This window comes from Onychomys torridus, chromosome 1 (assembly GCF_903995425.1).
Source record: "Onychomys torridus chromosome 1, mOncTor1.1, whole genome shotgun sequence".
In the NCBI taxonomy this organism is placed as follows: Eukaryota; Metazoa; Chordata; class Mammalia; order Rodentia; family Cricetidae; genus Onychomys; species Onychomys torridus.
The window spans coordinates 26,862,732-26,880,824 of record NC_050443.1 but is presented as its reverse complement, the minus strand read 5'-3'; the positions used below and the strand labels follow the sequence as shown (position 1 = coordinate 26,880,824).

Sequence of the window (18,093 nt, the reverse complement as noted above, 5' to 3'; positions counted from 1 at the left end):
AAGGGGAAGGCAGGAGAATCTTCATGGCTTTCAGGCCAGGCTAGGCTACATAGTGAATTCCAGGTCAGCCCAGCTTAGAGAGTGAGACCTGTCTTAAACAAAGAGGGTTCCTAGAAAAGATTCACCCTGGATGTGGATAGCAATGTCCCAAGGGCTGGGGTCCCAGACTTAACAGAGAGATAGAGGAGGGGGCTGGAGAGATGGCTCAGCGGTTAAGAGCACTGGCTGCTCTTCCAAAGGTCCTGAGTTCAATTCCCATCAACCATATGGTGGCTCACAACCATCCATAGTGAGGTCTGGTGCCCTCTTCTGGTCTGCAGGCATACATGCAGGCAAACACTGTATACATAATAAATAAATAAATCTTTAAAAAAAAAAAAAAGAGAGAGAGAGAGAGAGAGATACAGGAGGAAGCCAGCTGAGTGCTGGCCTTCATGTCTGCTACCAGACCCACAGAGAAGAGACCAGTGGCCATCCCACACAGTGGACTGCACCACCAGACTGTGAGCCGATCCTTCCTTCCTCAGCTTTGCTCCCTGTCATTTTCTTACAGCGTAGAAGAGAAACAGAAAACTGCTACCAAGGACTGGAGCTCACCAGTTAGAACTGGTTTGGGGGAGGCATGAGCTATAAGACAGAGAAACCCTAGAAGGCAGCAGACCTTTATCGACCAGCTGGTAGGCATGTGAAGACAACAGTAAGGACGGAGGGCAGGACAGTAGGAAGTGCTTGTGAGCTTCCAGAGGGGAACAAGGACTCTGTGGGGAACTGGGCTAGAGGCCATCCATGTCACAGTCTGAAAGGGGGGTGGGCTGGGCTGGAGAGACAGCACCTGCTACTCTTGCAGAGGATCTGGGTTCACGTCAAGGTACCCAAATAGCAGCTCACAACCACTGTGACTCCAGCTCCAAGGGATCCAGCACCTCCTCCTGGCCTCTATGGGCATGCGTGCACATGACACTCAAACACATAGAAGAGATCAATCTTGAAATATATAGATTAAACATGCACAGCAATGTATATATGATGTGAACATACAGCTGCATGTGTGTATATGACTCAGTATGTGTATGTGTGCGTGTGTGTCTTGAAAGTTAACAGGGATCTATGGAGGAGGTTAATGTGAAAAGAGAGCTTTTTCTGTTGGGCCTGAATATTTCTTCTCTCTGTTTCTATTTCACCCCCACTTTGGGTTTTTAAGATACAATATCACACATTGTCTTCAAACTTGACTCAGCCTCCCAAGAGCTGGGTTTCAGGTGAGTGCCACCACCCCAAGACAAATCCCTTATTTCTGACACTGACCTCAAAGCATGCTTGCTGTGTATACTGTATATTGGATAAGCCTCTGCGAGCTCTCTGGACGCTCCGCCCTCCCCTGGGGCCTACCGTCTCAGCAGCTCCTGGGGGGACAGGTCTGCAGCTCTCCCCTCCTCACTGTCGCTGCTGTCACTGCTGTCAGAACTGCTGCTCTTCTCCAGCTTCTTATTCTTTTGCTTACTTCTGTGTCTGTGCTTCTTGTGTTTCCTTTTCTAGGAAAAAGACAATAGAAATGATGGTTAGGAAGCGAGAGAAACAAATGGGGCGTCCTCCAGGACTCATGAAATGAAGATGCTGAGTGAGCAGGGCTGGAGTGGCTCAGGGGCAAAGTTCTGGTTGACCAAGCTCGGATATGGAAAACACAGATATGGTGGCAAGTCTACTGCCCCATCCTAGCAGTGGCAAGCTCTGGGTTCAGAGAGACCCTGCTCAAAAAAAAATAAGGTGGAAGGAACTGGGCACAGTGGCATGCACCTTTAATTCCAGCACTCAGGAGGCAGAGACAGGTGGCTCTCTGTGAGTTCAAGGCCAGCCTGGTCTACAGAGTTAATTCTGGGATAGCCAGGGCTATACTGAAAGACTCTGTCTCAAAAACAAAACAAAATAAAAAACAAAAACCATAAAAAGAGTGTAGAATGATTGAGTATAATGTTCAATATTGACCTCTGACCTCCATATACACATTCGAGAGCAACGCGCACACACACACACAAAGCTAACCCAGGAGCATGGGGTGTGACTTAATGGTAGAGCTCAGGTCTAGGAATCTGCCAATGAAGCTGGGTTATTGTTTAGTGTAGAGTGTTTGCCTAGAACCCCCCAGTGAGGGGCTGGCAGCATAACTCAGCAGTTAAATGCTTAGAATTTGTCTGAGAGGGGCCGGGAACTTGGCTCAGAGGTAGAACCTTGTCATAGATAATGACCTAGGCAGAAAAAAAGAAAGAGAAAAACAGCTGGAGCTGTTAAAAAAAAAAGCTTTTTTAAAATGTAAAACTTTTAAAAAATTAAAATTCTCCTTTAGAGCGCACTTTGGCCTAATGGTGACAGTGAGAAGCTGACAGCCATGACACGTTAAAGCTGATCTCTCCAACAGTTCGACAACACAATAGCAGAGCCACACAAATGCAGGCAGAAACTTGTGACTCTCTGGCCCCATCTTAAAACCACACAGCAGGAGGAGCATCGGGCGGGGCAGAGAGAGGAGGGGGCAGAAGGTCACTGAAGAGCAGGGTAAGAAAACACGGGTGCTCAGGCCTGCCTTCTCCTGTAGCCAGCAGTGGTGGCTTCTCACAGACTCTACTCCTGGGCTGGGCCACACAGGCACCTGCCACACAGGCACCAGCCACAACCCAACCAGACGTAGACTCTGAGCTGAAAAGGCACACGGATTGACAAGCGAGGGGACAGTGACAGTGGAGTCTGTCAACAGTCCTTCTCAAGCTTCCTTCTCCTCAGACGGCCACCACGGACCAAGAGCTCCATCCGCGGGGTAATGAGATGGCTGGGCAGTTTTATTATTTAATGCCCAACCTTTACTATAAAGTACCTCAAGTCCTTTTGCAGTGTTCTTTTTCTTTATTTTTATGTGTACAGTGTTCTGCCTGAGTGTGTCTTTTGCACCACATGCATGCAGTGCTTGCAGAGGTCAGAAGAGGGTGTCAGATCCCCTGGGACTGGAGCTATAGTTGTGAGCCATCATGTGGGTGCCAGAACACAAACTCTGATCCTCTGCAAGAGCAGCCAGTGTGCCTAACCACAGAGCCATCTCTCCAACCCCAAATTCTACCTATCCATCCATCCATCCATCCATCCATCCATCCGTCTGTCCATCCGTCCATCCACTTTTTAGTCTTTACCAATTATTTATATTTTCAAGACAGCATCTTGCTAGGTAGCTCAGGCTGGCCTCAAACTCCTCTATTCCCTGCCTCAGACATTCAAGCAGGGAATCACAGCTATATGTCACCATGCCTGACTGACTGAGCACAAACTTCTTTTCTTTCTTTCTTTTGTGTTTTTGTTTGCTTTAAGGCAAGGTTTTCTTTCCTTTGTGTTGTCTTTTTGTTGTTGTTGTTGTTTTTAAGTGCAACTACTCAAAACGTGCTGCTCTAAAAGAGAGCAAAGTTTCTGGAAAAAGACTTAGCAATGGACGTGATCGATTGATCAAGGCCCGAGGGACCCACGTCCCTCCTGTAGCAGCAACTCCTCTGGGCTTTTCAGGACACATGCACACTTCTCTCCACTTCCGGGAGGACTCACCTTCTCTTTCTTTCGTCTGTGCTCCTTCTTGGCCTTGTGTTTTTCTTTGCTCTTCTTAGGTTTCTCTTTTTGAGGTGTCTCAAGTTTCTGGCGAGTATCTGGGGGTGGGGGAGAACAGTATAATAGACATGTGAGCAACAGGGAGAACATGAAGACTAACCATTAAAAAAGGTCTGCAGTTTTCTGATCACATTGTTAGTCCGATATTTCAAAATTTCACCTCCCCAAAGTTTTTCTTAAATCCTACATTTGAAAATCCTATCCCCTAAGTCACCCATGCACCAAGTTACTATTCACTATTTTATGGATATCAAGGGCATTCTGGGAAACGTGCATAAAAACCCATAGAGTGCTTCAGCCAGCAAGTACTAACACCAACCTGGAGCCAAAGACCCAAAGACCAGAGCCAAGAGGAACACGATTGCCAGCATCGTGAAAGCTGGGTGCTCGGCCACACCAGCTTTTAGCTGTGGACACTACAGGAAGTGTCATGGTGGGCAGTGGAGTCACATGCTACCATCTGGGCCACGCTATCATATTAGAGCCATGGTAAAAACCAGTCTGACTATTTTCATAGGGGACGTTAGCTGTGGCCCCTGCAGGAAACTGCTAAAGATGATGGGGAGGAGGGCTGGCCTGTGCCTATGGCCCAAGTAACAGGCTGATTTTATTTGCTCTGTTAGCCAAAGTCCAACAGAACCTTAAAATCCACAAGGTCTCATTTTGCAGACCTGGCTGTTCTAGAACTTGCTATGGCTTTGAACTCACAGAGATCCACTTGCCTCTGCCTCCTGAGTGTTGGGATTAAAATTGTGCACCACCACACCTGACTCTTTCCTCTTCATTTCCAAAAGTGATTTTTTATATTTAAGACAGGGGCTGACTAGCAGCAAACTTGTGATCCCCCTGTCTCAGTGCCTGAGTGCTGGGGTTATAGCACCATACCAGCCCTGTAAAATGACAACATTTGAGATGCTCTGAACATCTCAAAGCTGAGAAGGAAAGGACATTTTGAGCTTCAATACTGTAAAGAAACAACTGGTCAGGCACTCAGTGGAGGCAGCAGGTGTCCAGATGTGACTGTAATCTGAAACAGATGTGAACACTTGGTGGACATGGAGTCAGGTGGGACATTATTGGTGCTCTTCCTTTGCAGGGGTGGCACGTGGGGGTGTGGACTCACTGGGGCAGAAGACGGGAGGCAGCCGAGGTCCAAACTCTTCTCGCTCATCCATCTGTACCTTTTGGATGGGGAAAGCGGTCACAGGCTCACAAGGCTCCGGCTTGGCAGCTGAAAAACAGTGTATTAACATCTGCCCGGTGCTAATGCATCTGAGTCTTGGTGTCTTTGACAATAAATGCTGCACTTTCTTCGCTCTCCTAAAGCAGCCAGTGATAAACACGGTGGAGGCTACCTCTGCCTGTGGACAATGGAGCTGGGAGGTCAGCTATACTAGGCCACACAGAACCAAGTGCATGGCAGGTTGTCCACAGGAAGCCACGGTAGCCAGGGGCATGCACTCCAGATTTTTTTTCCCTTAAGCCAATCTTAAGCAGCCCAGGTTAACCTTGAACTCACTATGTAGCTGAGGATGGCCTAGGTCTCTTGGGCCTCCTATCTATACACCAATTCTGGGCCCCGGACAGTCTATGTGATGCTGGGGGTCAAACCCAGGGCCCTGTGCATGGGAGACAGGCACTCTACTACTGAGCTCTATGCTAGCTCTGTACTTTTTCCCATTTTGTTGGAAACAGGGTCTCACTGTGTAGTGCTGGCTGTCCTGGAACTCACGATGTAGATGAAGCTGTCCTTGAACTCCCAGAGATTCACCTGCCTCTCTCTCCTGAGTGCTGGGGTTTAAGGTGTGTACTACCATGCCCAACCTACTTTTAAGCTTTTAGATTTCAAGTGTGCATGACTGTACAGTTAAAAACAATAAGGGTTTATCCACAGGAAAAAAAGAAACCAATATTGTAATCATCTAAAACTAAATATTGTACCATATCCCTGTGTGACTTCCTGGTTAAGGGCATCAGGATTTAGATGCTGCTGTATCAGAATTTCCCAAGATGCAGATGGAAAACTGCCCATTGCTCCAGCATCCCAGAGTTCTCCTACTTCAGATGGCTTCTCTTTTTCTGTCTGGAATGCTCAGAGAGGTGAACAGAAAAAGTAGGCCAGTCTCCTGGGCAACTGTAGAGCCAGGAAATGAGAGCAGACCCTCTTACGAAGGGTAAGTATGGCGGCCATGCCTGCTTGAGCCAGCCAAGCACACCACCTCCCACAGACAGTGGAACCTCAACATCCTTGTACGCCTTTGGACCAAATGCTTTCCCAGAACCCTAATACTCTCTCAGCAGCCAGGTAGAAAAAGAAAGAACCCAGAGTCTTGCCCATGCTACATACTGAGCTCCACCTACAACTCTTAAGAAAAAATCTTTAAAGGAAAAATACTTTTTCAATTCTTCTTAACTAGGCTAAGTTGGGAAATCAACATTATCAAACACAACTATCTTTAAAATACACATCAGAGATATAAACTAGATTACCCAAGACTCTGCTCACACAAATTAAAATGTAGCGATGAAAGGGCCAGAGGGATGGCTCTGAGGATCTGAGTTTGAGCCCAAACCACATCAAAAGTCCAGTGCGATGGCAAGCACTTGTAATTCCAGTGCTGGGACAGGAGGGATCCTGGGGTGGCAGCCAAGCTGCTTAGACAACCTGGTGAGCCCCAGGTATCATGAGACCTCATCTCAACAAGCAAAGGAGTTGTTTATGGAGGCATGACACCCAAAAGGCAAGGTGGTTGGCTCAGGAGACACACTGAAGGCTGATCTCTGGCCCCAGTGTGCATGCATGCACATGTGCACACCTGCACACACTAACATACATATATGCATGCACACACATGCATATGTGGGGGGGATCGCACACATATGTGTACACATGTGTATTTGATATCACTAATTGCTAATTGTTAATTGTCCTAGTTTAAGGTTGAAAGCCAAATGTGGTGCAAGCCTGTAGTCCCAGAATCTGGGAGGTAGAGAAAGGAGGATCAGAGGTCCCAACCCAGCCTCTGGAGGTTCAAGGCCAGAACGGGCTTCCCACCAGTCTGTCTCACCACAAGCTCAGCGCCCAAGTCAGGGAGGTGACCATACCATGGGTAACAGAGGTCTCCCCGCCGGCGGTGGTGGTGGCGGCGGCGGCGGCGGCGGCGGCGGCCTCCTCAGTGTGCTCTTGACTGTCTTCACTGTCGCCTTGCTCCTCTTCTGAGGAGGAGGACTTTTCATCAGAAGAACTGGCGAAGATGGCCTTGAATAAATCCATGGAAGGGCGACTACCTTCCTCAACCATCTGTGCGTCCACACCTTTGTCTACAGTCTGTGTTAACAGAGAAACAGCAGTCAGGAATAAAGGGACTCAATGCTTTGGAACACACACACGCACGCACACACGCACGCACACACGCACGCACACACGCACGCACACACGCACGCACACACGCACGCACACACGCACGCACATGAGCAGACGGTTGAGGCTGGCCTTAGGAGCTGGTCAGAGGGCCCAGCGGTTAAGAGTACTGGCTACTCTTCCATGACAGCTCACATCCGCCTGTAACTTCAGTTCCCAAGGATCAGAAGTCCTCTTCTGGCCTCAGCGGGTACTGCACACACATAGTGCACTGATGTGCATGCAGGCAAAACACTCATACACATTTTAAAAAATGGTTTAGGGTCTCCATCACCACTGCCTAACTGAGCTACAGCATCTCTCTCTCTGTGGGGCTCCCTAGAATATGCTCAGGAGGCATTCAAAGTGAGGCCTTCTGGGAGCCTGGCCATCAACAGGTTGCAGAGAACCCAGAGAGATGAAGTTGACCACAATTCCTGTGTAGTTTCAAGAGTCCACCCAGTCCTTCGGTGTCCAAGATTAAATTAATCAAGAAGCCAGTTGTAGTGGGACAACCTGTAGTCCCAGCACTGGGGAGGCAGAGGCAGGGGGATTGCACTTTGAAGCCAGCCTGAGCTATAGAGTGCATTTCTGTATCAGAAGAGCAAATCAAAGCAGTGGGAGATGCTGCAGAGAAAGCTGGAGCCTCTGCAAGCAGCAAGAAGGGCAGGACAGAGGGTTTACAGCGGCCACAGACCTCCTTGGTAACAGCTGAGTGATGAGTACTGAGGCCAACAGAGGGAGAGGTGGGCTTTGGGGCCTGGACTGTGTAAGAGCAGCGAGCAAGCTGGGTACTCATTCTCTCTGCTCCTGATGGGGTGTGTGTGTGTGTGTGTGTGTGTGTGTGTGTGTGTGTGTGTGTGTGTGACAGACAGAGACTCGAGGCTTGAGTCCCCGCCCTCAGCAGTGGATTGTAACCTAGAAATGTCCCCTTTCTGCTCAATTGGTCAGGTGATGTGTCACAGCAGCAGGAATGACACCAGAGCAGTCTGGTCACCGGGGGACACCACAATGTGAGAAACAGATACTGAAATGGTTGAGAAGTTGGCTTTACCAGACTTTGGTTTTTCTTTTTTTTTTTTTGAGACAGGGTCTTTCTATGTAGCCTTGGATGGCCTGGACTTGTCTATATAGACCAGGCTGGGCTCGAACTCACAGAGATCTGCTTGTCTCTGCCTACTGAGTGCTGAGATTAAAGATGTGTGTGCACCACACCCGGCTTCATACTTCTCTAAGTAGCTGTTTTAACTGTGCTCCAAGAATAAAGGTCAAATAAATAAGATTTTATTTAAAGTCTTAGCAAAAAAGAAAGAAAGAAAGGGGGGAGGGAGAGAGGGAGGGAGGGAGAGAGGGAGGGAGAGGGAGAGAGAGGGAGAGAGAGAGAGAAGGAAAGAAGGAAAGGAAAGAAAAGGGAAAATGGATATTTTAGAGGTAGAAAATATAAGATTCAAAATTTTTCAATTCACTGCTGAGCTGAGATCCGCCTGCCTCTGCCTCCCAGTGCTAGGATTAAAGGCGTGTGCTACCTTTCTTAATATGTCTCTTAGCATTTGCTCTGGGGAATGTAGTCCCTGCATCTTCTCAGATCTTCTGTGAATCAACCACCCTAAGGAGGTAAGGACCTCCACAGCCTCCTTTCATGTTAAACTGTTTTCCATGCACACCAGCTGACAGCTGTTCCATGATGTCACGCTTGCTCTCCGTCATCCGTACGGTTAGACAGGCCAATGGCGAGGTTACATCATTTTCATTTCTCAGCTGTTAACTGCTTCTCACAGTCCTTTTCCATCCTCTGGGTCCTGCATCTCCCTTCCTGTTCCTCCCGAGGAACCTCCCCAAGCACATCTTTCACTGCAGATCTGACAGCTTAACACCTTAAATTTCCTCACCTCAGAATGACTTATATTTTGTCTTCATTTCTGAGGATTGTTTGTTTTTGTTAGATATACAGTTTTTGTTGGACATATTTGGGGGGCTGGGGAAGTAGCTCCTCAGTTAAGTTGGCAGAGCTGCCATTGAACTTGGAGCCCATGCATGCCAAGCACGCATTCTACCACTGAGCTATGTCCCCAGACCCTGAGGCCTCTTCTGCTCCTCTCGTTAGTTCCTTCCGTGGTGACGAGAGAATGACAGTACTTAGAAGTACTTATTTATTTGGACTCACAGTTTCAAATGGTTCAGCCTATGCTCACCTGCCTCTGTGTGCCTGGGCCTGAGCACCATGCACTGGGAGCTGTGGTGCAGGCTATTCACCTGGCAGCCAGGAAGCAGGAGGGGGTGGGTGAGAGGAAGGTAGAAGGTAAGAGGGGGTGTGGGGAAGAGAGGAGGTCCAGAATCAGACAGAACCTTTCTGGATCTACTCCCGGTTCTTAAGAGAGCATCAGCAGCTGGTGTCTCAGTTAGGGTTTCTATTGCTGTGAAGAGACACGTGACCACGGCAACTCTTATAAAGAAAACACTTCATTGGAGGGCTTACAGTTCAGAGTTTCAGTCCATTATCATCATGGTGGGACATGGTGGCATGCAGGCAGACATGGTGCTGGAGAAGCAGTTGATATTCCTAGTCTTGAGCCGTAGGCAACAGGAAGTGGTCTGTCTCACTGGGCATGACTTAAGCATACATGAGCCCTCAAAGCCCGCCTCCTCAGTGACACACTTCCTCCAACAAGGCCACACCTCCTAATAGTGCTACCACCTTTGGGGGCCTTTTTCTTTCATTCCACTACAGCTGGGGACCCAACACTGAACACCTATAGGGGTGGTTCACAGTCAAACCATGGTGGTCTTGGGATTCTAATGACAGGATCATTAAGATCTTTCGATAGTATCCTATAAGTTTCTGTTCATTTTTGTTAATTTCTCTTTTCTTTTCCTCTCCATTGCTCAAAGTGATGCATTTTTTCTGTTGAACTGTTTTCGACTTAGTAGACTTCCCAGTGTTATCTCCATTCTGCTGTTGAATATAGTGATGGGTTTTGTTTGCTTGGGGATTGCCTGGAGGGTTCTGCTGTGTTGCCCAGCTGGCTTCCAGCGCCTGGGTGTAGCATGAATCTCAAAGAGTTCTTATTAATAAGAACAAATCTAAGGCCAGTTATTGGGGTGATTGCTGGAAGATCAGAGAAGCAGAACAAGCCACAGCTATCCCACCTTGCTAGTTCCTCAGGTGATCCTGTTTCCTCAGGCTGGAAGCTTCTGAGTCCTCCTCCACATGAATCTCAGCTGAACTGTGCTGCTTCAAAGCCTGAACGCTTAACCAACCAGATGCTTAACTAACTACATGCTTTACTTTACTAGTTCCTGGTCCTCACACCTTATATACCTTTCTCTTTCTGCTCCCACTCACTGGGATTAAAGGTTGGGTTTCTGGGATTAAAGGCATGGGTCACCATGCTTAGCTGTTTCTAAAGTGGGCTTGAACACACAGAGATCCACCTGGCTCTGCCTCCCCAGTGTTAGGATTAAAGGCTTGTGCTACCACCGCCCAACTTCTGTTATGGCTTGCTCTGACCCATTTTCTAGCCACCATTTTTGGCTTTGTTTTAGTGGCTGTCTGTTCTCTGACCCCAGATATGTTTATTTTGGGGAACACACAATATTTCAGGGAACACAATACCCACCACAGCCTGGGCTCCCATGATTCGCTAACCCCATGCTCCTAGTAGATGAGACTGTAAGCACATCCTGGTCTACAGAGCTGGTTCCAGGACAGCCAGGACTACACAGAGAAACCCTGTCTCAAAAAAACAACAATAAAAAAGTTAAAAAATAAATAAATAAATTAAGCCAGGTGGGTCTTTAATTCCACACTTGGGTGACAAGAGGCAGGTGGATATCCATGAGTTCAAGGTCAGCCTGGCCTATAAATCTAGTTCCAGGACAGCCAGGGATACCACAGAGAAAGATTGTCTTAAAAAAAAATTTTTTTTAAGTAAATAAACAAATGAATGAATAAATTATAATAAATAAATAAATTAGAGCTGGAGAGAGGGCTCAGTGGGTAAGATCACTGGCTGAGGAGCGTACCCAAGCTCAGTTCCCAGCATCAACATGGAAGCTCACAACTGCCTGTAACTCCAGCTCTAGGGACCTGATGTCTCCTTCTCACCTCTGTGGGTACCAGCATACATGTGGCATGTAGACACTCAGATACATATAAATAAAAGTAAAAAATAAATAATAATGATAGTAAATAGGAAAATCCAAGTGGTATACTAATAACTACTTGAATTTCAGAAGGCAGGAGAGAAGAAAGAAAAGAAAAGAGGCTGTGGTGTATGAATGTAAATGGCCCATAGGCTCATAGGGGTTGGCATTCTTAGGAGGTGGAGGAAGTGTGTCACTCTGGGGGCAGCTTTGAGTCTCCTATGCTCAAGATACTGCCCAAGGTCTGAATTCACTTCCTGTCACCTGCAAGATGTAGGACTCTCAGCTACCTCTCCAGCAGCACGTCTGCCTGCACACCGCCATGTCTGCCATGATGATGGACAGAACCTCTGAACTGTATGCCACCCCATTAAATGTTTTCTTTTAAAGAGTTGCCATGGCCCTGGTGTCTCTTCACAGCAATAGAAACCCTAACTGAGACAGCTGGTGAACATAGGCCAGATATTGTGGTTCACATTTTGGAATTCCAGTACAGGGGAGGTGGAGACAGGAGGTTCAAAAATTCAGTGACAGTCTCGGCTACATAGGTATTTTGAAGCCAGCCTGTGCTATATGAGATTGTCTTCAAAACCAAGAGTGAATATGAAAAAAAACCTACATACATAGATATGATAATTAGACAACTAAATAAAAATATATCAATAATGTTAATATAAATATTTAAAATATAAGATTATCCAAAATATTTTAAATAACATCCAAGGGCATGCTATTTATAAGAAATCCACTATAAATACAATGATATTGATGGGTAAAAAGTAAAAAGATTGAGCTGGGCATGGTGGTCACATGCCTGTCATCCCAGCACTTGGGAGGCTGAGGCAGGCAGCCGAAGAGTTCAGGGCCACTCTGCCTACACAGTAAGACCTTGTCTCTCAAGACAAAGCAGCCTGGTGAGATGGTTCAGAGGGCAGAGGCACTGCCCAGCCTGACGACCTGAGTTCAATCCCAGAGTTCCACATGATTGAAGGAGAGAACCCACTCTCAGAGGTTGTCCTCACACCCACATATGCACAAAAAGCAAAGTAAACAAAACAAGAGCACCCAGGGGTATCTTCGCCAAAAATGACCACTTATTACTTGGAAAGTTGTGTCTTCTCGTGAGTACAGTAAGTTTGGTTTCGATGGTTTACGCTAAGCGGGAGCTGCTCTAGCCAGAGGAAGCGTGTAGAGCTATGATTGTGTTGTGGGTCTATCCAATGGGCTTAAGCCAGGCACAACCCAGGGGCACATCCATGTGCTGCTGCTTTCCATGAGCTAACTTGTTCAGGAACAGGTGTCCTCAGCTACTGACACACCTGCCTGTGGTCTCCCTCACAATCACTGCAGAACAGGGAGCTGCAGCAGAGGCTGCTCAGCCCACGGGGCCTCAACCACTTACCACACCACTCTGCACAGCAAAGGTCTGCTGGCCCTGCTACTGAGCAGAGAACACATCACACAGAGGAGGGCCCAGGCCACAGCTGGCAGCAGACAACCCAGGCTCCATACCTTGTCTGGGTGTGGCTCCGGGGACCGTTCCTCCTCTTTGTTTCCCTGGGTGCTGGGTTCTTGTCTCGGTGGCCCGGCTTTTGATCTAGCCTGACTTAAAAACTCACTAATGGAATCATCCTTCTCCTGCTTGGATGTGTCCCATCGTGATGGTTTCCTGGGTTCTAAAAGGCAGGAACCCGAGAGAACACTAGAATTAGTGAAGAGAAGGCAAATACTTCAAGACTGGCCTTTCATTTGCTCACAGCCTCAGGACACCTTGGACAGGCCAGGCTCTGGGCATAGCTCTGGGGATAGCACAGGCACAGACAGGCACAAGCACTAAGGTTAGACATGGGCCTGGCCTGACTGACGGGCACCAATGCACCGATGCAAGCCCCTCTCAAGGGGTAAGTCTGCTCAGGATCACATACATGAGGGGTTGAGACCTGGGTCGGTGCCCTGGACCCAGGGAGCTCTACTCACTGTCAGTACCCCGTTGCTGCGAGGCTTTTTCACCGGGCGCTGGAGCTATGGGCGGAGGGGCTGGCTCTGGGAGCGTCAGGAAGTTGAAGACTGAGTATTTATCCCGCTTTACTCTGGGTAGGCCGACTAACGTTGAGCTGGGGGTAAGAATGGAAAGAGACAGACTTTTAATAACAACAGCTGCAATGAAGCCCTCCTCCTAAGAGCCTTGCTATCTATCTCTCATTGGCTCTCCAGCTAGGCCATAGGTCTCAAGCCGTCTCTACTTCTCAAAGCAGTTCAGGAAGGCAGGACCCTGGACTTTAGAACCCTGGAGTAAGAACTGCTGGGTGTGGTGGTGCTTGTCTTTAATCCCAACACACAAGAGGTAGAGGTAGATGGGTCTCTGAGAGTTCAAGGCCAGCCTGGTCTACACAGAGAGATTTTGTCTTGAGAAAGAAAGAGTAAGGACTAGAGCTTTCTACAGCACATGCTCCCTGGGAATGTTTTTAACAAGAAGAAGCTAAACTTGTGGTTTTGATTGAGTTATTCATTCCATGTGTGAGAGTGTTTGTCTACATGTATGTATGTATGTGTATCATACATGTGTCCGTGAAGGTCAGAAGAGGGCAGCACATCCCCCTACAACTGAACCACCATGTGGCTGCTGGGAACCAAACTGGTCCTCTACAAGAGTATCCAGTGTTCTAGCCAATGAGTCACTTCTAAAGGTTTATAAAGGGAATTTAAAAACAAGGCATTAGGCTGAAGGGGGGCCCAGTGGCAGAGAGCTTGCCCAGCATTTGTGAGGCCATGTGTTTGATCCTAGCATGCTCCTAAACACACAAAGGAAAAAGAAAACACATATAACATTTGTTATTATTGTTTGACATAAAGGCTCTCCATTACATAGTCCAGGCTGGCCTCAGTCTCACAGAGATCAGCCTGCCTCTGTCTCTCAAGTGCTGGGATCAAAGACATGCACCACTATGCCCAGCTGTAAGTAATGTTTTTAAAGTTAAATGTATAAGAATCATTTTTTTAAAATGGCACACGTTTAATCCCAGCACTGTGAGTTCGCGGCCAGCCTGGTCTACAGAGTGAGTTCCAGGACAGCCAGGGCTACACAGAAAAACTATGTCTTGGGGGAAAAAAAAAAGGCACATGAAGTCATTAAGACACAGAATAAAGTTTACCTGTATTTTAGCAATGGATTAATAGGTCACGATATATGTGGCTAGCACACAGACACATGCACACAGAAACATGAATCAAAATTAAAGGAGGGCTAGAGAGACGGCTCAGCAGTTAACAGTGCTCACTGCCCTTCCAGAGGCCCTGGGCTGGGTTCCTAGCACCCATGTCCTGTAGCTGCAGCTCCAGGGGACCTGACATTCTCTTTTGTCCCTTGAGTCCTCACATTCACATACAGAGAAGCATACAAAATACAAAGATGAACAAAAATACAAGAAAAAAATTTAAAGAGAAGTTAAAGTCAATATGTAAACTTTGCAGCTCCCAATATTTAACAGTTAAGTTCCTCTGGACAAAGGGAATGCAAGAGTATAAAATGAGCCTTACTGGGGCTGGGAAACAGCTCAGTGGTTAAGAGCACTGACTACTCTTACAGAGGACCCAGGTTCGGTTCCCAGTACCCATATGGCGGCTCATAACCATCTGTAAGTCCAGTTCCAGGGGATTCAATGCCCATAAAATAAGTCTAAAAAATATTTTTCTTCAATGAGCTTTAATGGAGCAGTTATAGTTTTTACTGATGTAAAGACAGGCTAATCCAACTTACCCTGGATAAGGGTCAGGGACATTAAACCTCTTACACAGAAGCTTGTCAGGGTGCCACTCAAATGTGTCTCGGGTGAGCTTCCCAAACATTTTCATCTTCACAGCTGACTGCTTGTCACTGACGTCATTCTGGAAGAGACAGACAGTCTGATGTAGTCAGAGAACTGACTTCACTAGTCTTCTATGTTAGAAATGTCAAGCTTGGGCTGGAGAGACAAGTTGGCAAGGAAGACAGCACACTGCTCTTGCAGAAGACCCAAATTCCATTCCCAACAGCCAAGTCAGCAGCTCACAACCACCTGTCACTCCAGCTCCAAGAGGATCCAAAACCTTCTTCTGGCCTCCACAGGCACCTACACTCACATGTAGATAAATGCGTGAGTTGGGGTTTTCTGAGTTGGGGTTTCTCTGTATAGCCCTGGCTGTCCTGGAACTCAATCTGTAGCCCAGGCTGGCCTCAAACTCACAGAGATCCACCTGCCTCTGTCACCCAAGTGCTGGGATTAAATGCATGCACCACCACTGCCCAGCTGAAGAATTTTTAAAAGCCAATAAACATAAATCTCAAAAATGTATGTCAGGAGACACAGACAGGTGGGTCTCTGTAAGTATGAGGCACCCTTGTCTACAGAGCAAGTTCCAAGCTATCCTGGTCTATATAGCAAGACCATGTCTCAAAAACAAACAAATAAACAAAACGGGTTGGAACTGGAGAGACGGCTCAGTGGTTGAGGGCACTGGCTGCTCTTCCAGAGGACTGGGTTGGATTCCTGCACCAGAATGATTCGACCATCTGGAACCACAGTTCCAGGGAATCTAAAACCTCCTTCTAGCCTCTGAGGGCACCAGGCACACATGTGGTACACAAAAATAAATATACCTATTTTTAAAACGCCAAACTTCATTCCATTGGACTTTCACCAAAAATAAATAAACAAACACTGGTCTTGAACTATCAAAGAGTTTGGGTTGTTTTACACTGCTTAAATATCTTGTAAGCTAAATATCAAATTACTTTTTACTTTACTATGCTATGTGTATCTTGATCTTTTCACTGATTAAAAATATTTAGGTGCATGGTGTTTTTAGTATTAAAATCACTAGGAGGGGCTAGGAAGATGGCTCAGTCATAAGTGCTTGCCACATAAGCCTGAGGGCCTGAGTTCATGTCCTCAGAACCCAGGTAAAGGTTAGGTGCAAGAGCATGTGTCCAGAATCCAGCACCGGGGAGGGGAGGCAGGTGGGTCCCTGCAGCTCACTGGCTAGCCCACCTAGCTCAATCAATGAGCCCCTAATTCAGTGAAAGACCCTGCCTCAAAAATATAAGGTGAAGCCAGATGTGGTAGCTCACACCTGTAATCCCAGCACTTGGAAGGCTGAGGCAGGAAGAACAGGAGTTCCAGGTCAGCTTGCCTATATGAGACCCTGTCTCAAAAAACTACATAAGTTACAGAGGAATTGAGAAAGGCATTCAATTTTGGCCCTAGGCACATGCACACATAGGCACACACACACATGCAAATATACCTAAGACACAGTGTACACATCCGTATGAATAAACATACACAAATTAATTAATAATTAAAATTGACTAGAGAGCTTGGGAATGTAGCCTGATGATTAGATCATGTCCATAACAACATAACATGTATGAAAGCCTGGATTCAGTTCAATCCTACAACTGCAAAACAAAATGAAATTCACCAGGTAGGCACATGATGGCCACACACCTCTTGGTCTCGAGGAACTTCAACCTGATCAGAGTCGTCTTCCTCCTTGGCGTGAGTGAACCTGGAGGAGAGGGTGGAGTGTGACGACACGTAGAGCTGGGCCGCCCGAGCAAACTCTTCCCGCTCTCGGCCTCGCTCCCACTCCGTCATGCTGGGGTCCAGGCATCGTTCCAGAGCATCTGTGGTACAGGGAACGAGGCACCATTTTACTCCAGGAGAATATGGTGCTTGAGGGAGAGCATTAGGTGGACACCACTGTGCTGTTCACCTCCTCAGAGGACAAATACCCAGACCCTTGTTTAGAGATGGAGCGCACTGGGCGCTACCTCCAGGAAATACTACTCTTTCCTTCATAAGATTTTTTTTCCTTGCTTACAAGCATGTCTGTGCACCATGTGTATGCCTGTTGGATCCCTCAGAACTGGCCTTATGGGTGGTTATAAACTGCCATGTGGGCACTGAGAATCAAATCCAAATCCTCTGCAAGAGCAGCCGGTGTTCTTAACTGCTGAGCCGTCTCTCCAGCCCTGATTCAGTGAGACACTTTTTATTGACTTCTACCTATTACATGGTGCAGAGTGATCTGGCAAGCTGATGTTTGGTTAAGGGTATTGGTCCATCCAACTATGGCCTGTGCTGGGAAAAAACAAAACAAAACAAAACAAAACCTTTTTCTCTACCTCTTTTCTGTAATTTTTGTTTTGTTTTGCTTTTTATTTCTGAAACAAGGACTTGTTACATAGCTGGGGCTTGTCTTGAACTCTTGATCCTGATGCCTCAGACCGCCCAGTGCTGGGGTGTTTCTACCAGGTGTTTTAGGGTCAAATGTGAGGGCCCAATCCCTCTGCACTGTTTGTACCAAGACAAGCAAAGCAGAAGATAGATCAGGACGTTTGGACTTCCAGCCTGCAACAGGAGAAGAGAGGCCGCCACCCCAGCCAGGCCAGCACCCACCTTTCTGACCCTTCTTCATGTGTACTAAGAACTCTTCGTATCGTCTCTGCTTTTCTGGATCTTTGGCAAAGGGCTTGAAGTTGCTGGCCTTTGTGGTGGCGGTCCCACTGCCCCGGGCCAGATGCCGTGAGCTGCAGGCAAGGTCTGGCGTGGAGGTCTGCTCTCTGCTGCTGGAAGCGGTCTGGGCCAGACTCCTGGCCTTGGCTTGAGCTGCTTTCAGGTCAGCTGCCTGCTTCATTTCTTTAATTCTTTCTTTGTCTTTTTGGGACAGAAACTCCAACACTGAAGTAGCTGATCCTAGATAAGAAAAAATAACAAGAGACAAAAAATAGATTTACCTTTTGCTGTACACAGTCACTATCACAGATGTCTATAATCAGAGATGAGTATTAACTTACTGTTTCATCAATATTTATATGCCCCTGTGAGTTAACTATATATTCACATAATAATGGGGCAGTTGACAAAAAT

General features: G+C 47.2%; 1 protein-coding gene across 1 annotated transcript in view; it reads right to left on the bottom strand.

The window, feature by feature from the left end:
• Positions 1-18,093, bottom strand: part of Gpatch1 (G-patch domain containing 1) — a 47,691-nt gene that overhangs the window by 2,128 nt on the left and 27,470 nt on the right. The window contains exons 11-19 of the mRNA XM_036205980.1: positions 17,623-17,919; positions 16,669-16,847; positions 14,940-15,067; positions 13,160-13,296; positions 12,695-12,858; positions 6,745-6,967; positions 4,763-4,870; positions 3,580-3,677; positions 1,390-1,532 (exon numbers count right to left, since the gene is read on the bottom strand). Of these exons, the coding sequence (XP_036061873.1) occupies positions 1,390-1,532; positions 3,580-3,677; positions 4,763-4,870; positions 6,745-6,967; positions 12,695-12,858; positions 13,160-13,296; positions 14,940-15,067; positions 16,669-16,847; positions 17,623-17,919 (1,477 nt within the window). The remainder of the gene's footprint in view (positions 1-1,389; positions 1,533-3,579; positions 3,678-4,762; positions 4,871-6,744; positions 6,968-12,694; positions 12,859-13,159; positions 13,297-14,939; positions 15,068-16,668; positions 16,848-17,622; positions 17,920-18,093) is intronic.